Raw genomic sequence first — 21,623 nt, forward strand, 5'->3', positions numbered from 1 at the left:
CATAATATGGCTCACCTCAATATAACAGTGGAGCAGACTTTGGAGCTAGAACATTCGGGTATATATGCCAATACTACTCAGCGAAACAGTCCAACTTCAGCTCAAGAATGTTCACAAGTTTCCACCTTTGCGCTCACAAGCTGTCTTCGCCCACTTAGATCACATTAGCGATCTCATTAACACAGATCCCATAAAGAGTTAATACACCAGTATCTGATACCGTCTCGGTTCTTTACATCCTCCGAAGGTAACTCATCCACTATGCCAATCAGTTAACAATCTATGGAAAACTATTTACTGTAGACAAAATAATCCTCCTAGTTTACCTCTAATAGCTAACCCGTACGAACCTGCGTATAATGCACATAGTATTGCAGTTGTGAATAAATTGTTAGAGTTCGTTTCAAACGCCATTCCATCGACAGACTCAAAGATTTCTCATAATAGTATTCACGAGGCCATTACCTCATTTTATCCCAAGACTAAAACGGCGCAACAATGTAACGCTCAGCGTGTGATTTAATGGAACTGTCTGTCTATTCAGTCGAATAAACACAGTTTAGAAATGTGTTTGCGCAAGCAGCATGACTGAATTTAACAGACCCTTTTCGATTTCCAGTTCACAATTTAATTAGCTCTGATTGAACTGATCGTTGTAGTGGGGTGGGCATACTCATCAGACGATCACTCTTGTGTGACTGCCTATGGGATATGACAAATAGCAGATTGGTAGCATGTGCTATTGCATTAATAATTAATGATGTGCCTGTTACTCTGGTCCCTGTGCACCGTTCAATATTTAGACCACCAAGCAGGATTTGTTTTCTCAAATTCCACACCCTGCATTGGTTTTAGGTGATCACGTCATTATATTTTGAGAATCTCCTCTTGTGACTTTATTTGGAGAAATTATTAGAGGTTATAGATGATGAAATAATGGTTCTACTGGGTGACTGATCGCCTATACGTGTATCTCCACCATTCTAACCACATTCAGAAGTCATCTGTCGGTAGTTTCTGATCAACTTCAAAAGGACATTACGTGGAAAGTGCTTTACGACACTCTTGGCTCGTATCAGTTATCGCTGTACTTACCTTCCGACACATCTCTCTTCCTCCGAGGATCTTTCCTGCACATCGCTGGAAAATTCCAAAGGCAAACTGGAGAGAGTATCGAGAGTGTCTTGCAGATATAATGCGTCAATACAGAGATCCTAATGATTATGTCGCAGTTTATAATATATTTATGACAACTTAAACTGTGCTGCAAGACTTACTATACCATAAAATGGATGATTTATACCTGAAAAAAAATACACTCCACGGTGGGATGATGAATTGCAATTTGTTACGATTGAGAAACTCGTTGTTAAATTGAAATAATAAATATGGTAGTTCAACCTATTCAATACAAGTAAATAAGAGATGTAGAGATTACATTCTTATTTAATTAAAAGTGGAAATGGTACCGGTTTCGACCCCAGTCTGGGTCATCATCAGCCGATTATAACTCGAAAAACAATGCATAAGTAAGAAAGAAGTTAACGGTCAGGTCCACACAATATCAGTTGAAGAGGCGGTATAAAAATGACGGGGGTAGGCACTGTAAAATTTAGACGAAGTAGAATGTAAGTCACTTAAAAGAAGTAATGCGTAATCTTCCGAGCATCAGCACGACACACGCAATGTTTGGCACTGTCTCACAATGTTCACGAAAAGCAGAGAACAGTTAAATGAGCCAGACTGCATACACCGTCAGGCACAAAGTCACAACACAATCCAAATATGAAGATCTAAAGTCATGAAGAAGCCGAAGACGAGCAGCTCAACCGAAGTAACTTGTAAGCTCCAGAAGATCGGCGTATGAAACTACAGCACTTGACGTTGTAAACACCGCGCCGATCTTCTGGAGCTTACAAGTTACTTCGGTTGAGCTGCTCGTCTTCGGCTTCTTCATGACTTTAGATCTTCATATTTGGATTGTGTTGTGACTTTGTGCCTGACGGTGTATGCAGTCTGGCTCATTTAACTGTTCTCTGCTTTTCGTGAACATTGTGAGACAGTGCCAAACATTGCGTGTGCCGTGCTGATGCTCGGAAGATTACGCATTACTTCTTTTAAGTGACTTACATTCCTCTTCGTCTAAATTTTACAGTGCCTACCCCGGTTATTTTTATATCGCCTCTTCAACTGATATTGTGAGGACTTGACCGTTAACTTCTTTATTACTTATGCATTGTTTTTCGAGATATAATCGGCTGATGATGACCCAGACTGGGGTCGAAACTGGTACCATTTCCACTTTTAATTAAATAAGAATGTAATCTCTACATCTCTTATTTATTTGTATTGAATAGGTTGAACTACCATACTTATTATTTCAATTTAACTGTGATACTTTTCAATACGGAACTATGAAAGTTTTATCTTTAAACTCGTTGTTCTCAAAAAAAAATACAAAGCCACTATAACTGAGGCCAAATTTTACTTAACGACATGAACCAAGGTAAAGTCAAACAGTTGATGAAATATAAGAATCATCAGAGTTGGAAAAAAATTAGTGGTGCTCTCTCTGTCTCTCTCTCTCTCTCTCTCTCTCTCTCTCTCTTCTTATCCATCTCTAATGTGTAATTTGTATTAAAAGTTGTCAAGGAACTTTCAGTCTTATTTCATGACTATGTGCCTTCCACCTTTCAAACAGGATCTATTATGAAAGCTGGCTCCTTGTCCGTGGAGCTGGAATTTTCATCATTTCGGAGTGACCAATCCGACATTTACGCCCTTTTGTTCTAGAAAAACTGCTTCGAGCACTGAAAAAAATTCTAACACTGCCCTTGTCCCGATATCATTCATTTTCCATTGCTTTTGTATATGAAACTTGACGGTTCGAGATATCTGGTAAACTTGCTAAAAATATTATGGCTAGACAGCACGTATCTGCGTGCTTTCAAATTATTTCACCTGCACCATATTCTGAAGATTGGGAAAACTCCTGTTTGGTCACATCGTATCGAACATACCTTATGTATTTAGGACACTAGAGCGAATGATCAAACAAGGACTGGAATGGTGGCTTCAAAATTATCGCGTCTTACAATACACCGAAATGGGCTTTTGCCGAGGTAAAGGAACCACGGACACCTTGGCTCGACTTGTCACTGACAACCAAGTAACTTTGACGACATCGCCGTATAGAAGAGGGCGAAGTTTGAATAGTGATTACTGATTAGTTTGAATAGTAATGGTCAATGAAGAATCACTGAAGACATCCTAGTTTTTCGAGAAGTTGTAATAAGTTGATGACTACTGATAAATAAAATCATGAATAAAAATATATAAATAAAATTACTCAAAAACTTAATAAAATTAATAAGCATAATTAACCGAAATGTCCGTAGTATGGGCGCCAGAGTTCACCAGAATGGATCCCTCGAATTTAGATAAGAGCATGATAGACTTTATATCCCAGGGCGTGTACATAATGCTGCGTACTGGTACATCTGCTGCAGGCCTTACCTAACCTCCTGAAAACGACTAATTAGGTAGGAACTGCACCTAGGTTTATCAATAACATTGATTCTAAAATAGCTAACTATATTCTGAACAAATTTCGTGCATGAGCATCTCATCAACATACAACATTATACATATAATACACACATAAAATATTGCTGGAAGATTCCATATTTACAACAACAACAATAATGAAAATCGTGGGAAAACGAAAGCGAGAACTAAGCTACCATTTGTAGATGGTCCGATGAACAATGTACATGTATGAAGATAAACACCCTTCACTGTCTCTATATCAATTCGATTTACCGATTCTCATAATCGGCAGTTATCACATCACACAGATACTGTACCTTGTACTACTGTGTTCACATATTTTAACACTTGTTGTAAAGATATATACACACGTCTGTCGATCCTCAACATATAAATTTATGGAAAGTCTGAGATAGCTTTCACCAACATATAATGCTAGGCCGCCACAAGTGCTACAATACTTAATGCGCAAGCACTCTCCACAATCAGTCACTTTCCACGAACATAAGAAGACTACGCTCCACGAACGTTTGAAGTCCAGTCCATTGCAGCCGTGTCACTCCAGTACCGTGTATCAGCACCACTTCCTTCCCGTACAGTGCGTCAGTTGTAGTTGTAGTTGTAGTTATCTTCCTTCTCGTTCCTTTACCATCACCTCTACAATCACCCTTACAATGTTCCTTACAATGTCCCTGGTTGCCGCCGTATCATCAACCTTTATAGACATTCACATCCCCCTCCTCTCAGATGATACGTCTGGATTGGTGCTTGCCCGCCAATCATGAGTGATCTCTAGTCAAGACCAAGCCCTGAACTTCTCCTTGCTTCCAAGAGATAAACAAACACTCGGGAGTTTTACATGAATCATCGAATTTCCCTGGTACAACAACAAGCTCATCTCATCAGGCTGGGATATATACATGACTAATGGAATTTCCTGACACAAGTACATCACAACAGACACTGGGGTAGCCATATGACTCATTCAAATTACCAGAGTTATTAAAGCAATATTTTCCCACTCATGCAAAACAAATTACTCATACCTACATATGTGGATATCTTCCAGCTTACCAATATAACTGGCAAAATATACAAATGAAATACTACTACTACTACTACTACTACTACTAATAATAATAATAATAAATCGAATACTGACAATAATATCTCTAACTTCTACATATAATTCGGGGGTGTGATATATGTACTATCACAAAGTACTTGCCGGAGAAAAAATGTAGTCACATCCCTGAATTTACAATTTCTATCACACTAATGCTAAATGTAGAAACACCGGGTGAGTTGGCCATGCGGCTACGGGCGCGCAGCTGTGAGATTGCATCCGGGAGATAGTGGGTTAGAACCCCACTGTCGACAGCCCTGAAAATGGTTTTCCGTGGTTTCCCATTTTCACACCAGGCAAATGCTGGGGCTGTACTTAATTAAGGCCACGGGCACTTCCTTCCCACTCCTAGGTCGCAATGAGACCTATCTGTATCGGTGCAACATAAAGCAAATTTTTAAAAAAGTGTATAAAAGTGTGCAGTTCAATTTAAAAACAATGTTAATACCGATATCTCAACGCATATGGACCCTATAGAAAAGTACCTACTGCAAGTTCAATTATGAAGCTTTTGCTAATATTACTAAGACCGAAACCAGATTTTCGATATATTTAACGGCTTAATGATTTACTGGAGGGAACAACTTACGAGAGAAATATTAAAAAAAAAAATCGTTTCGAAACACTCCTCTAATTTTGATAGTTGATTCCGAAGCGTGTGAGGGATAAAAGTAAAGCAAAAATGACTGTTAATGTCTCAATGCTCGAAACACAGTTCTTTTTGACATCATGAACAACATAGAGGTTGATTGCCTAGTTGTACTTACTCTTTAAACAATAATTATATCATGCAGAAGAATAAGCATTTCATTGCTATACTGTTCATCTCATATTTTATTTCCTTTTTCCAGGCAGTATTTAACGTATACTACAAGCTCGACAGGTCACTCTGTTGCGAATTTTCCAGAAAACTAGGCGTATTTTATCATGTCCCTAAATCTTGAGTTGAGAACTGAAAATGAATGAAATGATTTAATTTAATAATGATGTCCCTATGGTAAGGCTCAATAATAATAATAATAATAATAATAATAATAATAATAATAATAATAATAATAATAATAATAATAATAATAATAATAATAATAATAATAATAATAATAATAATAATGTTATTTTGCTTTATGTCCCACTAACTATTATTACGGTTTTCAGAGACGCCAAGGTGCCAGAATTTAGTCCCACAGGAGTCCATTTACGTGCCCGTAAATCTAGCCACATGAGGCTGGCGTATTTGAGCACCTTCAAATACCACCGGACTGAGTCAGGATCGAAGCTGCCCAGTTAGGGTCAGAAGGCCAGCTCAACATAAATGTCTTGGCAATACATTATAAGCTCTGACATTTATACCCATTGTCGGAAGAGCAACTTGTCCGGGGGTTATATTTTTCCAGTGTATGGGGAGGAATTTGAAGTACCTTGATGTATTTTTCCTGGTGGTATATCCTGGAGATGAGCTCTATCAGTATGTGAGATCCAGGAGTCAAGAATCAGAGCGCAACTGCCACCTGAACATGGGAAGATGGATACCCAAAACCACTGTCTTAACTCTCTCTTTCCCATTTTATCCGAATTTGTAGCTGTAACACATTTTTCAAAGTCATTGGTCTAAAGCCTCCTGCAAGCTTCTGCAACACAATAAATAATTTTTCAACCGCTAACCGTCCTTGCTGATCGTAGGCATTATAGTAAATGAGTAAGTTAGTACACTAATAGTTTGTGCTACAGTGTGTGTGCCAACCAAAAATAAGGTCTGTTTAGACATTTTTCGCTCTAAACCGCTCTGGTCCGTGTTGTAAATTGAAAGTATATAATTAACAGATTGCCCTTTGCCCTTATTCACAAATTAGTCCTATTTGTCAATTTTTGCATCATGCGCGCAAATCACCCTTTTAGCCCGAAGTCCTTTCGAAACTTTCGGAGATTACAGTCGTATGTCTTCATCATTAACATTTTCTCTTTGCTTTACTAGCCTCCTGAAAGCAAGGATAAAGATTCTCATAAACATTTGTTCTTCCAGCTCGATTTTCCACTTTCTTCTTCCACACATAAAATACACGCTCCAATGTAATCAAGCGAAAGTGCTTTGTAACGTTTATAAATCACCGCCGCTTCTTGCCACCTTCATTAATTCAGAACTTTACAGATTTTTCCTTATAAGCATTGCTGATAATGGGGCCTTTAGGTTTCCTTTCTGGACTAGGAATATGGCTGAAACGATAACTTACAAAGAGACATACTTTTTGCATCACTAGATTCTGGGGATTCGTGTTGAAGTCTCGACTTCTGTCCTTCGTCATCGCTTGTGTTCGGAGAACGAGTTTCGCGATTAAGATCACTGCAGCTGTCAATATCATTGTTCTCATTTATATCAAGAGCCGTCTCTATTAAACGATCAGCATCTGTTTTATTACTACTACCATTTAAATCAATTACAAACTACCTATTTCTTATTCTTCATTTTAATGTATTTCTCCCGCGAGAAGATAAATATTTTACACGGAAATAGGTCGATGCGAACTGTAACACGTGAATAGGACTTAAGACTTTTCCTGGTAAGGAATACATTACAACAGTTCTCTTTTATTTCACACAGCCCTCAACATGGCTATAGTACTTCCTGTTAAACCGATATTATAGACCTGACTCTTTGGCTTCTCTCTCTCTCTGCTCCTCGTCAGCAGGCAGGCTGGCAGCCGGCCAGCAGCTAGATCGTACAATCGAACCAGTTGCAGTCACAAATAATTTACATGTGTAGTTTGATCCTAAATTTTTCAGTATTCCAGTTCAAAATGGCACCTAATTTTTGCCCCCCCCCCCCCCCCTCTAAGTATATGTAATGCTCTCAAAATTAGAGGTAATAATGCGCACGAAAATTTTCGATTATTCCCGCGTTAACTAACTAAGGCTGTACACCGGTCATCGAAATTATGGTAGAACTATTTTATCTCATCACTACATTGATGAGAATATTTGTTCATTCGTCACGAAGCTGTCAGCTTGCATTCGGCATATAGTGAGTTCGAGTCCCACTGTCGGCAGCCCTGAAGATGGTCTCCTATTTTCACACCAGACAAATGCTGGGGCTGTTCCTTAATGAAGGCCACGGCCACTTCCTCCCCACCCCTAGCCCTTTCCTATGCCATCGTCGCCATAAAACCTATCTGTGTTTGTGCGACGTAAAGAATATTTTAATAAATTTGTTCATTCATTGCAGATAATTTATGTATCTCGTGACCCGAAGGACGCTGCTGTATCATACTATCACCATTACAAACTGTGGAATGCCTATAATGGGAGTATCGAGGACTTCTTTGAAGCTTTCTTGAGTGATTCATGTGAGTATGCCAAAACTGAACTCATATATTCTTTCTTAATCGCATAGTCTATTCCAAGAGTAGTGCATTATACTTATCACTATTTTGTTTCTACGTTTTTGGGATGTGCTCCACTTATCTACCTACTCCCTTCCACGTCTATATCTATGAACTGAAGCATTATACAATATTTTAAAGGTGCTTCACTCCATTAAACAGCGTAGTATCACATCATGGAGTTTGATTGCAGGAGTCGATACCACCAAGAAACGTGTCTACAACTGTGGATTTCTTTCGAGATAATTATTTTTCATTAATTATTGTGATTAGCTACAGTAAATGGTAAGAGCCAGAGAGGCAATCGCCAACTATTTTCGCTGACCTTTGTGAAGCCTTCAGATAAACACTTGCCATAACAATACTCAAAGTTTCAATTTGCATATTTGCGAACCATTCATATGTACCTTTACACAATTCATTGGTTGATTTAAGTTTTGTATGTGTTATTTACATAGTTTCTATGTGGTTTTAGGCACTCTTTGTCGTCATGAGATTCTCATGCTGAGGAACATTTTACTACTTTACACATTCCGCACAAAAAGTGATTTAAAATCGACAATGAATTGTTTGAAACATTGAAACGCAAGTCGTTTCAACCCCTGAATGAAGTACCAAAACAAAGGGAGAAATTAACTTAAGAATTTGTGACAGATTTTGATTTGGACCGGTCTTCCAGAAGCGATGACCTTCCTTCATTTTGTTTTGAAAAATCTTAAACCAACACATATCTCAAATAATATCGTAAAACGTACTTCGGTGCGTCGAGTGCTGCACACCAGATATTTCATGGACATGAATAGTAGGCATGGCGAAATTCTCAAGGTCGAAAGTGTCGTCCGTGATTTTAAGCTCCTATTCTTGGTTCATCACTGCAGTGATATCTTTATCTACAACTACTACTTCATCCTCATCGTTAAGTAGTAATTATTTGTATTTCAGGAGAATTATGATAACATTTTTACAGATAAATTCATTCCCTTTTAAACCCAAGCCACAACGAATTACCTATATACACACACACACGAGTAAATATCACAGTACAATCGATTATCAGAAACAATTCATATGTCGGATAAGTGTATGAGGTTAATAACCATGTTTATGCAAAATCTAAGCTAAATTGACTGCAATAGAAACAGAGAAAACCACTACTACCTTCTCTAAAAATGAGTCCTGAATTTCCAATAGGTACACATGTATATCTGTACTAATATAATATGAAGTGTGCATGTGAGTTTGTGTATATACAACGGGTAATCTCAGAAACTACCGGATCGATTTTGAAATTTCTTTCACCATTTGAAATATAATATCAATCTTTAATATCAAGCGGTTCCAGTGAGAACCATGATTTAAGGGAAAAATGGCAGAAATAATAAGCCTCAAAGTTTGTATGCTTACTGTTTGTGTTTATTCGCGTAAAAATTACTTGACTGATGGAGCTGACATTTGTCAAGCTTATAGCTGATACTGTTGGTTAACACAGAGGCTGCTTGCTATCACGCTGTATTCTAAATGGGCTATGTAGAGAAATAAAATGTGAAGCAAGTCAGAGGAAAACATACGCTTGGCAGCATTAAAATTTAATACGCTGCTTAAACGGTTAGTCCTACTGAAGAATGAAGCGCACCTAGTGTACCTGAAATTAAAATTTCCAGAAATAGTTTATATCCATTTTCTTCGTATCTCTAACAGTTTCCGAGCAAACATGTTTTGCTGTGTTTTGACCCTTGTTTTAGCCTCGGTTTTTTTGTCTTGGTTTCCTTCACGTAAAAAAAAAAATGCTAGACGAACCGTGCTAAAATTTGGCAAGCATACAACTGGAATATTTGGGTAACGTATAGGCTACTTACTATTACAGTATATCTTAAGGTGGCCCTGATATGTGAAGCAAGTCTTATGAAAATGTACGCCTGAGACCCTTAAATGTGAGTACCCTGCCTAAACGGTTAGTCTTATTTAATAACGGAGTCAGCGAGTGTACTTAAAATTCCATTTCGTAGAAAACTTTTCTAAGCATTTCCTTCGTAATTCTAACAGCATTCCAATAAAACATCCTTTTCTGTGTTTTACTATCACACCGCTCTAGCGGTCCACGTATCGAAAGAAAATGGGAGGCAAATACGCCGGGGACCCTTAAAATGAACGAGTTGCCTGCAGTTAGTCCTATTAAACCCTGGAGCAGAGCAGGTGTACTTAAAATTAAATTTGTCCGAAAGACGTTTATACGAATTTTCTTCATAACTCTAATAATTACCCAGAAAATAATGTTTCTGTTTTGGTGCATAATTTTGAGGGCTGCATGGTGATGTCCTTACTTTGAACGAATAAAGTAAGACACAAAATGTTGGAAGTTATATTATTTAATCTGAGAAGTGATACACAAATTCATGTGTGAATCACGGCACCCACATACCCTCTCGCCTTTACTTTACTATCCGTAGTAACCAAGTACAAACCATACACAAATGACTCCGCTTTAATTTGATGACAGTATACTAGCGTTAAGTGTGAGTCAGTACTATTACGAATGCTTTTGACTGGTAAGGAACTTGAATAGATTAAATAAATGACATAGAAAGACAGATACACACTCGTTCAGCTGTCACGGCATGGAATTCACTGTATGATACTGCATTAATGTAACACAATGAATATAATATCAGATAGTTTTAACTCTCGCTAAGTCGCAGCCTTCCTAAGTCTTTACACTTTCCAAGCTGTTATAACAAATTTTAGTGGTATGTCTTGGAAACATATCGTTCTTTAGGGAACCAGTTTACACAATATCTGTACCAGGTCAATTATCCCATATACATTCCAATAATAAATCATATAACTAACCATTAATGATTTTACCTTTAAATTTGTACTCTTTATTGCGTTAACATTGTTGTCATGTTTGTTTTCTGTCCATTGGTGGGACCCTTAAGACTTTGGGAAAACCTCAGGGACAGTATTTCAATACGTTAAAAAAGGAAGGTGGGGGTTGAGTATCTGTCATTATAATGAAAACTGATAAATTCGATTGTGACTGGCAGGAGGCAAGGGGGCCTGCCATCATAATGAAAACCCCTCAGCTCGATTTTGACTGGCCGTAGGCAAGGGAGACTGCCACTACAATTAAAATTCCTTAACCCGGTCTTCAAATGAGAAACGCCGTATGGTGACTTCCCCGTCGTGTTTTCAGGGTAACACTAAGTGCTATGCAAATTAATAAAATCTTACTCACAATGTGTACAGTACGTCATCTAGAATTCTGTATACATTGTGGAATTCCGTAGCGAAGCATTGGTACATCAGCTAGTACTACAATAAAATGGCTTATCCAGTATATTTCATAAACATGAGGCTAATTGAAACTAATATTTGTTCCTCCATACTTCATGTTTTAACCCTTTCACGATAATTTTGCGGGCCCCATGGTGTAGAGGTAGCGTGCATAGCTCTTACCCGGAGGGCCTGGGTTCGATTCCCATCCAAATCAGGGATTTTTACGTGCATCTCAGGACTGGTTTGTGGTACACTCAATCTACGTGATATACAACTGAGGAACTATCTGACGGTGAGATGGCGGCCCCGGTCTAGAGAGTCAAGAATAACGACCGAGAGGATTCGTCGTGCTGACCGCACGACATCTCGTAATCATGCAGGCCTTCGGTTTGAGCAGCGGTCGCTTGGTGGGCCATGGCCCTTCGGGGCTGTTGCGCCATGGGGTTTGGTTTACGATAATTTTAATAAAAACATTATTGTGCAGTGAGTGAAAAAATGCAAAATTATGATCGGTATTGAATTATTCATATTGTACGTTGCTGAAATGCCAAGGAAATGTGGGAATGTAATGGTTTTTTTTTCCATATATGTGAAAGATCTTTCCTTGCAGTGCAATGTCATTTGACAAATACCAATAATACTTACCTTCAAGTTGCTTTTTCTCTTTTTGTTTGTTGGTACTCTTGTAAATAATGATTTTTTTTGACAGAAATATAAGTTGTTATCACCTGATGAGCATAATTGTGAAATATATTTTGTTATCTTTCCAGTAATATTCAGTCCATTTTGGAAGCACGTGCTGGATTTCTGGAAGCTTAGAAATGAGCCAAATGTACTCTTTAACACATTTGAAGAAATGAAGCAGGTAAAATATCTCCACAAATAATTTTTCATATCAATATTTTCTTGTTCGTGCTATGCCTTCTTACTAACTGATGGTTGGCCACAATCACGATCACGGAGACTCGGGAGATGAGTCATGCAATGACCACGACAGGCTGAATTAAATGTTATTACAGGGAGGTGGTGAAGTTTATGTTGATGGAGAGCCCATATAATTCCAAGCAGAAGGTCAAAGAGTTTCAGAAGAACAAACGCCTACATCCGCCTATAAATTCCAGTACGCAGAGCGGTAGCAATGAGCTTTCCGATCCCTTGCTTACTCCACAATGGGCAGATTCTGAAGATCTCTTTATCACTGAACCAACCAAGGAATTTTAATATGAAAACAGACATGTAACACTCAATAGTGAGAGTCACCTTCTTGATTATATTCGGCTCTTCTTTGATGAAAATGTTATACATAACCTTGTGAAAATGACTGTATTATATGCTGTTCAGAGTAACAATTTCAATTTCTCTATAGATGTGGAGGAGCTTCTTTCCTTCTTTGGCATTTTGTTTCTTAGTGGATTCTTTTCTGTGTCGAGAAAAGCACTGATAGGCACGACGATGTGCACAGCAATCGTGTTGTGATAGCATGACAAGAGGGATATTTGAGCAAATATTTCGATATCTTCATCTAGCAGATAATACCATCCTTATAGGTGGAGATATGTTTGGGGAAAATGATACCCCTAATACATAAATGAAGTATATTAATTTTTAAAATTTGCACTCATTGAAAATTTAATATCAATAGATGATTCTACGATAGCCGACTTCGGGCGGCAAGGGTACAATCAATTCATTAGGGGCAAACGAATTAGGTTTGGCTTTAAAGCCTGGGCTGGTTGCACGAAATTGGGATACTGCCTTCACTTTATTTGTATCAAGGGCAATCATCAACACTAAGAAGTGACCTGAATTTAGGTAAATCTGTTTTGCAGTTAACAGACGCTATTCAGAATTATTATCCTGTAAATAGATTCTCTTTACTTTTTGACAATTTTTTTTACATAAACTATGCCTTCTGTCCAGGAGGAGTCTAATGCAAACCAGAAGAGTAAGAGAAAATCGCCAAGGAAAATCCCCTTGCCAAGTGTAGAGAATATGAAGAAACATACGAGAGGAGAGTATGAACTAAGAATAGACACACAAAATAAATTTCCTGGAGTTTGCTTGAAAGATAACAGTATTATCATATTTCTTTCCAATCACTCTGCCGTAAGCCGTATCATTTATTTCAAAAGGTATTCAGCAGAAGAAAAAAGAAAAGTAACTATAACTCAAGTCTGCGGAGGTTCGGACCTGCCTTCGGCAGAATAACCCTTACCCACCTATAACTCAACCGTGTGTAGGAATGAAGTGCAATACATTTTTGGCAGGAGTATATCAAATAGACCAGAACGTAGCGGTGTATCGCATAAATATTACAGACAAAAAGTGATATATTCCAGTATATATTTGGATGCTGGATGTAACAATGCTTGGCAAATACTTGGATTTTAAATTTCTTGAATGTAATATACTGTGTTGTTCTATTTTACCAATTCCTTCAGACCTAAAAATGTGTTTTCCCAGCTTGTATGTAATTTGCTGGATTTTCAGTTGTCTAAAAATAGCCAAATATTATGTTTTGTGTATGTGTGTAAAGTTACAAGCAAATGTCCAGATATGCCCGCTGGGTCTTTTTCAACACACCATAAAAAACACTTTCTCGTGAAAAATAGAAATCTCCCATATTATATTTATTCATAGTACATAAGGGAAGTAATACCAAACTTTTAGGAAGAGAATTCGAAAAATAACTAGGGGCATATATGGGTTAAAGCCATCTTTCAGTATAAAGTTGATATTTACTTATTTAATAAAGAATCGCCTCTCTTATGACGATCCCATTGCACGGTAGAGAAAAAACAGCACAGAATATACAAGAAGTCCATTAGCGAATTAAATACTGCCTATACCTCCCTACAGTGTTGCAAATGAAAGACAATTCAGTTCAGCAATTATTTCTTTTTTCTGCTATTTGCTTTACGTCGCACCGACACATATATGTATTATGGCGACGATGGGATAGGAAAGCCCTAGGAATGGGAAGGAAGCGGCCGTGGCCTTAATTAAGGTACAGCCCCAGCATTTGCGTGGTGTGAAAATAAGAAACCACGGAAAACCACCTTCAAGGCTGCCGACAGTGGGGTTCAAACCCACCCTTCCCGATTACTGGATACTGGCCGCACTTAAACGACTGCAGCTATCGAGCTCGGTAGTTCAGCAATTTAGTAACAAAACTAACTCGCTTAACCCACACAGAGTATATGACATTCTCTTTATTCATTCTGTACTGAAACGAAACAATACTTGTGAATGTTTTCCACGATGTGAAACACTCTATAAGTAAGTTGGGTTTAACTGAAAAAAAGATATTTCGTTATAATATTCGCAAGATATGCAAGATTCTATAGACAGCAACTCCCCTTTCATCGCTCCTTTAAAGCTTGTTTGACCGAGCTCGATAGCTGCAGTCGCTTAAGTGCGGCCAGTATCCAGTATTCGGGAGATAGTAGGTTCGAACCCCACTGTCGGTAGCCCTGAAAATGGTTTTCCGTGGTTTCCCATTTTCACACCAGGCAAATGCTGGCGCTGTACCTTAATTAAGGCCACGGCCGCTTCCTTCCCACTCCTAGCCCTTTCCTGTCCCATCGTCGCCGTAAGACCTATCTGTGTCGGTGCGACGTAAAACAACTAGCAAAAAAAAAAAAAAAAAGCTTGTTTGTCGTAACTTTACTGTTGGAAGGCTTGTCAGCAGCCTTAGCTCTGACTACATGCTGCTGCTAGTCAACTCGCTCAACGTCCAGTGAAGTACGGTCGACTGCATGAGGGTCGAATGAGCGTGAGTTTCCAGACCTCCAGTCTTAATGGTAGACTGTGATGAAATCCTGCACTCTAACATTTTGGAGTTCGAAAATAAGTGCAGCAAGTATGACACGATACATAGCACAGTGAAGACTAAATTGTTGTCCGTAAGGAAGAAGGAGGATTGAATTTCGGCTGGGAATGTGAAAATGGAACAGGTGAATCATTTGAAGTACATAGGTTGTATTGTTCTTCCAGAATGGTCGTTTAATAACTAAAGCAAGCTGCACCTAAGCTAAAGAAGGCAGCTCGTAGTTGCAATGAACGGTATGTTGTCGTAAGAAAATGACCCCTACGACAAAACTAACTTTACAGCGGTTTCTTTTCAGGTTACGGGAGAGAAAGCAGGATGGAATGAAGTTATTTACTCATGAGTTAGAAACACCAGACATGCAAGTAGAGAGAATTATAGCTGGTAAGGATAGGTCGTAACTTTGGCGGAAAGGTACTCCGAATGAGGCGATACGGAACATGTAGGAATAAACTCAATGTGCGTACGGGGAGGTACGTTACCTGGGATAATAATTATGGGGGTAAGAGAAGTAGAGTAATTTGAAGGCAATGATGTTCAGACTAGATTTTTAAATATTTAATAATAATAATAATAATAATAATAATAATAATAATAATAATAATAATAATAATAATAATAATAATAATAATAATAATAATAATAATAAGTTGAAATTATGAACTCAATATGACTTCCTAATCTGTGTTAGGATAACGATAGGTATTTATTATTATTATTATTATTATTATTATTATTATTATTATTATTATTATTATTGTTATTATTTAATATTATTATTTTAATGTTATTATTATTTATTAAGTGGAAGTAGTTGAGAATTAGTAGCGAATATGTGGAGATTCCTTGATTGGATATAAAAAAAAACTGTGATGTACAACTTGTGAGCGGTATAGAATCCTACGAGGTAATATATACCAATAATGAAGCCAAATACAATGCAGACTTCAAGGCATTTCATTTATAATACGATGCATGTGGCTGAGATATTGACCAGTTACAGTGAATGAAGAAATGGAATACATTTTTCGGAAATAAGCCTTCTATGAAATATGTTACGGAAGACAAGGTGAGCTGGAATGCGAATTAGCAATGTATGGAAATAATGTTATTAATGATGAGAAAGTGAGCACTCTAGCTTTGAGAAATAGAATCTTACGTACCTAAAGGAATAAGTTCATAAGCTTAATTGTGGAAAATTTTCATACTTAATACAGCGGCCTGAGAGATGGAAACGTCAGTTTTCGGATGCACCCACACCATAAAAACTGCCGTTAATGATCTTGTACGACTCTTTTACCACACGCTCTCCGCGGATGATAGACAACGAACTGGGAGACCTAATTTAATCACAGATAGTCTCGTTCCTGATGTTCAACGCCATATTGAATACCTCTGCATAGGTATGTAAAGCGTTTGTCCCAACAACAAGGAGCATCAAGTGGGTGCTCACATAATGCACTGAAGGAGGCCAAGCTCGTATTGAGAAAAGGCCGTCCAAGAGCTGACGCCGACAGATTTAGAGAAACGTCGTCCATATTACCTGTGGTGTAATCCTTAATAGCCATTTTGATCTGGTTCCACCTCATTCACTACATAAACTCCCAGATCACCAGCATTTGGTCAACTCAAAATTCACATGTCTGTGATGAAGTACCGCTTCCTTAAGAAGAAATCATCGACGTCTGCTGCAATATATCGCGAAGAAAAATCGTTGGACCTCTATTTTTTGACATAAAAGTTGATGGCGACGTATACATAGATGAAGAGCAACAGCTTGTGGCTTTATTGCAGCGGGATGAGTGCTACTGCTGTTTCCAGCAAGATGGCGTCACTTGTCATACCGCTGGTGGAACAATGAAAATACTGCACGATTCTTTCGAATAATATCAAGGAATCTACCCCCACCCCGCTCTCTCGGTTCACCAGTTGTCACTTCTCCGTACTTTATTCAGTGCTTTAGTTAAATAAAACGTTTACAAAGAAAATCTTTACGTGAATTTAAACAAGCAATTTCTAAATGTATTGCTGAAATAACGCCGTGCGTCCATACTGCCTGGTTCCACCTCACTGGCTACATAAATTCCCGCATTTGAGTAATTCAAAATTCTCATGCCTTGCATGTGAAAACAAATCCTACACAAACACAGTTTTATTTCCACCGAGCGTCGGCCTGAATTTACTCATCGTTCTATTAATAATGTGTTATTGTCCTGGACAAACAAAATTAACCAACTCGGCTTAACAATGGACCGTAGTTTGTGCTGGAGACACAATATAGGACGGGTTATAGAACGAGCAACGGTTCGGATGGCTGTTTTGAGACCTCTGATTGGGAATAAATATATCTTTTCAAATATTAAGAGAAATATTTACCAAGCATGTGTCAGACCAATCCTCCTGAATATTTGTGAAGCCTGGGGCTGTATTCCAAAAACTTCACTCTCAAAATTACAAGGTTTTCAGAACAAGACACAAAGAATGATTACCAGAACACCTACAGTATAATGAAATCTAATAGAAAGGTACGAACCAAACTTCGTATTCCACTTATTAGATGTCAGATCAACAAAATATTAAGGACGACCAATCCTCCTAAGCCACTCAACTGACTCTGGCATCCTACTCTTAAAAAGAGTCATAATGATCAAGAAGCCGAATATACGTTTCAAACACTGTGGCCTTGGGCTAACTTACGACCTGATTTAAATAGGAAATAAATAAAATATTATTTCGGGCTTTTCCAAATTTTAAACCATTCTCTCACTAAAGAAATACGGGGGGTGAGTTACTCTCTCCACACCCTCCTTCATCCCTAAACAGATTCCGACCTCAAAAATTGTATAACGTTCAAAAAGAGAAAGGGGTTTCTTCTCTGACGGGAGGTAAAACACCACCTCTGAGTCAAAGAGATTTCTCCCCCGCCTGTGCAGTAAAACAGAGATTTTTTCTACTCGTCGGGTATTCGCGGAAACAGACGAGTAAAAGGGCATAATTTTCACCAAGGGGCTCACATTTACTTTCTTCCTCAATAACAACAACACAAGAGAAAAATGTAAAACATGCCTAGGAATAATTTTGCGTGAAAGAAAACGGTGGCCATTTGCAACGTGTCTTGTGGAGTGTAAGGGAGCGAAATCATATGCGGGGAAACAGTTAGTGTTGTATTTGCGAATTCATTATTCGCAATATTTCCAGAATATTTCCATAGAAGTTGACAATATATTTATGTGCTGATTCAAAGCGACGGTGTGTTGATGCAGGTATCAGCGGTAACGGAGGTCATTTTGAACGTTTCATAGGCCTATAGTATGTTACTGTGTGATTGCCATGATTAATGTACTGTGTAGTGTTGTAGAATTTTTGTAACAATGTGCTTTACGTTGCATCGGCACAGATAGGTCTTATGGTAACGATGAGATAGGAAAGGGCAAGACGTGGGAAGGAAGTAACCATGGCCATAATTAAGGCATTCGCCTGGTATGAAACTGGGAAACTACGGAAGAACATCTCCAGGGCTGTCGACAGTGGGGTTCGAAGCTACTATCTCACGACTGCAACCTGATAGCTGCGTGACCCAAATAGCGCACCCACTTGCTCGGTATAGAAAATGAGTCCTAACATGCGTTTCCGAACTCACATGCATAGAACGTATTTTCTTCTTCTACGTGAGAGGAATGTGTCCTGAAAATCTGGCCGTACTTCTTTTTACTCTGTATTGTGAAGAGTAATAATAATGTTATTGCCTTTGTCTCACTAACTACTTTTACGGTTTTTGGAGACGCCGAGGTGCCGGAATTTAGTCCCGCAGGAGTTCTTTCACGTGCCAGTAAATCTACCGACACGAAGCTGACGTATTTGAACACCTTCAAATACCACCGGACTGAGCCAGGATCGAACCTGCCAAGTTGGAGTCAGAAGGCCATTCGGTCCGGCATATTTTGGAGACTTTATCCCAAAGAATTTAAATGCGTAAATAAACCAGTATATTTCCGCTGTGGAAGTTTTGTTCGCTGTATAGGCTATGATGGATTTGTTTTATATTAACGTAACTTTATTATCATTGCGAATCTGAGGACGTTTAGACATATAAGTTCTGTTTTAGTGAACTTAGGTAGGCAATAAAATACTCAAAGTGTGTATAAACTTGTCTAACTACTACTACCACCACCACTGACTCTCCCGCTTTTCCCACATCCTGGTGGAGACGTATGTGCAGTGAATTCTGGGCCCTTGCTGGCAACAATTATGTGTGATGGAATGCATTTAGGGTTTCTGCGGTGGTCAGTATTTTGGTGTGGTGTTTTGTGTATATATGGAGAAGTGTGTTTGGACAAACACGTAGTTCTTGAGTCAAGGAATTAACTAGGTGTTCTTTATGTCCCCATTTGGTAAGCCTGTTTCATGGATGAATACCCTTTCTGACGCCAACCATATGTAAAGGAATGTAATCACTACTGCACGTTTCTGTGGTGGTTGGTAGTGTAGTGTATTGTATGAGTATGAAGACGAGAGTGTTGGTACAAACACTTAGACTTCAAGTCACCTAACCAATAGGGCTTCTCCATGAGGAAGCTGTCAGGTTAGAGGTTATTATGGCGTTCTGGACTCTTCTAGGCGGCAATAACTCCCAGGTCCATGACCTTGCCTGCATCAAAAAAGGCTGACTCAGCAAAAACTCAAATTTCACTCCAAAAAGCATGTGAAAATGCGGATTCAGCACACAAATTGTTACAGAGGATACTGTGCGTCCAACTACTAAGGCAGTGTTCCTTATCTTCACTTGTCTTCATGTGTTAACCTCAAAGTCATTAGGGAAATTGTTTTATGTTTTCCCCCTATATTTCCCTTTAAGAATGGATATAATAGTTCTTTTGGTTACATTGACCAACTTGCTCCTTGGCTGAATGGCCAGCATATTGACTTTCAATTTAGAGGGTCCTGGGATCTATTCCCGGCTCGGAGTTGGAGGCTCGGTGTGTATGTTTGTCTTAATATACACATAATACACAAAACTACCGAGCACCACAGACACACGTAATAGTGAATACATCCCTCCATATAAGGTTGACGTCAGGAAGGGCATCCGGCCGTAAAGCAACGCCAAGTCAACACGAATGACACAGTTCACACCCGTGACCCCACGAGGGTGTGGGAGAAGTGGTAGGGGAAGAAGAAATTCGTTACATTGCTCCTTTACCAAAATTAATTCTTCCTGGATGAAGATTCTGAAGAACATTGTCGTGTTTTAATATTATATTCCAGCAGCTCACTTCCTAGCAGCATTTAGTTACTAATCACTGTGTGCCAATAGTGCGGTGAATGTCCTAAACTGACATTTGCATTATAATCCCTTTAGTTTGAAACCACTCTAACAGATTTAGTAGTTAATTACCATGAACGTTAGGTATTATATGCTCTGAACACGAAATCAGTGGACACAAAGGACACGTAGCATGGGTTACAGAGTATTCAACGTCGAATATTTTGAACTTTTTTAAATAATCGACTTGTGAATTAAGATTTAGTGAACATTGTAATAAAATACTGACTTATTCAAGATAATTTAGTGTCATCGTGTAGTAAAGTCTGCCACGTGCGTAGCCACGTTGAAACAAAGGATCACATGAGATCTCCTGAAGTTAAGCAATAATGGACGTGGATGGAACTTGGGTGCGCTGACACATGCTGTTGACTAGAGGAGTGGAAAGGAAGCGACCACCCTTAGGCAAATAAACTACGGCTCAGGGTGCATAAATATTGCCCTTTGGCCTAGATGGCTTATTAAATTAAGGCCACCAATATCCAGCTTTTGATGAGAAATTAAGATTATTATTATTATTATTATTATTATTATTATTATTATTATTATTTTTATTTTTATTTAAAGAATCGACTTATTCGAGGTAATTTAGTTTCCTCGTGTGGTAGTGTTTGCCACTGGCGTAGCCATGTTGAAACAAAGGACCACATGAGATCTATTACTAGGGGCTGCCTCGCTGAGGCGGTAAAGGCGTACTCGGCCCGCACTTAAGGAAGTGTGCACATGGCCCTGAGGTTCACTCAGGCTACACCAAAAATGAGTACCATGTTAATTCCTGGGGGAAAGGCGGCCGGGCATAGAGCTAACCACTCTGCCCCACCAAGTGCCGAAGTTAACGATAGTGGAAACCTTTACCTTTCACTCCTCCCAGGGCCTTCATGATCTGTAGGGAGACGACTTTGCTTTGCTTTATTATTATTATTATTATTATTATTATTATTATTATTATTATTATTATTATTATTATTATTATTATTATTATGGTAACATTTAGATGATTCTGAAGGTTTCGAATATAAACATCGAGTATAAAGCATATCGTCGTTGCCGGGGCAAAACCTCCTATGTGATAATATTTTTGGAGATATACTGACCCGCAGCACATACATTATGAAGAGCGAGAATGCCTTGACAATATTCACACAA

General features: G+C 38.5%; 1 protein-coding gene across 2 annotated transcripts in view; it reads left to right on the forward strand.

Moving 5' to 3' along the window:
- Positions 1 to 21,623, forward strand: part of LOC136875748 (luciferin sulfotransferase) — a 246,934-nt gene that overhangs the window by 217,133 nt on the left and 8,178 nt on the right. For both annotated transcript variants that reach the window (XM_067149333.2, XM_067149325.2), the window contains exons 5-6: positions 7,893 to 8,013; positions 12,096 to 12,190. In XM_067149333.2, coding sequence (XP_067005434.2) covers positions 7,893 to 8,013; positions 12,096 to 12,190 — 216 coding nt within the window. The remainder of the gene's footprint in view (positions 1 to 7,892; positions 8,014 to 12,095; positions 12,191 to 21,623) is intronic.

The sequence above is a fragment of the Anabrus simplex genome, chromosome 1 (assembly GCF_040414725.1).
Source record: "Anabrus simplex isolate iqAnaSimp1 chromosome 1, ASM4041472v1, whole genome shotgun sequence".
Taxonomy (NCBI): domain Eukaryota; kingdom Metazoa; phylum Arthropoda; class Insecta; order Orthoptera; family Tettigoniidae; genus Anabrus; species Anabrus simplex.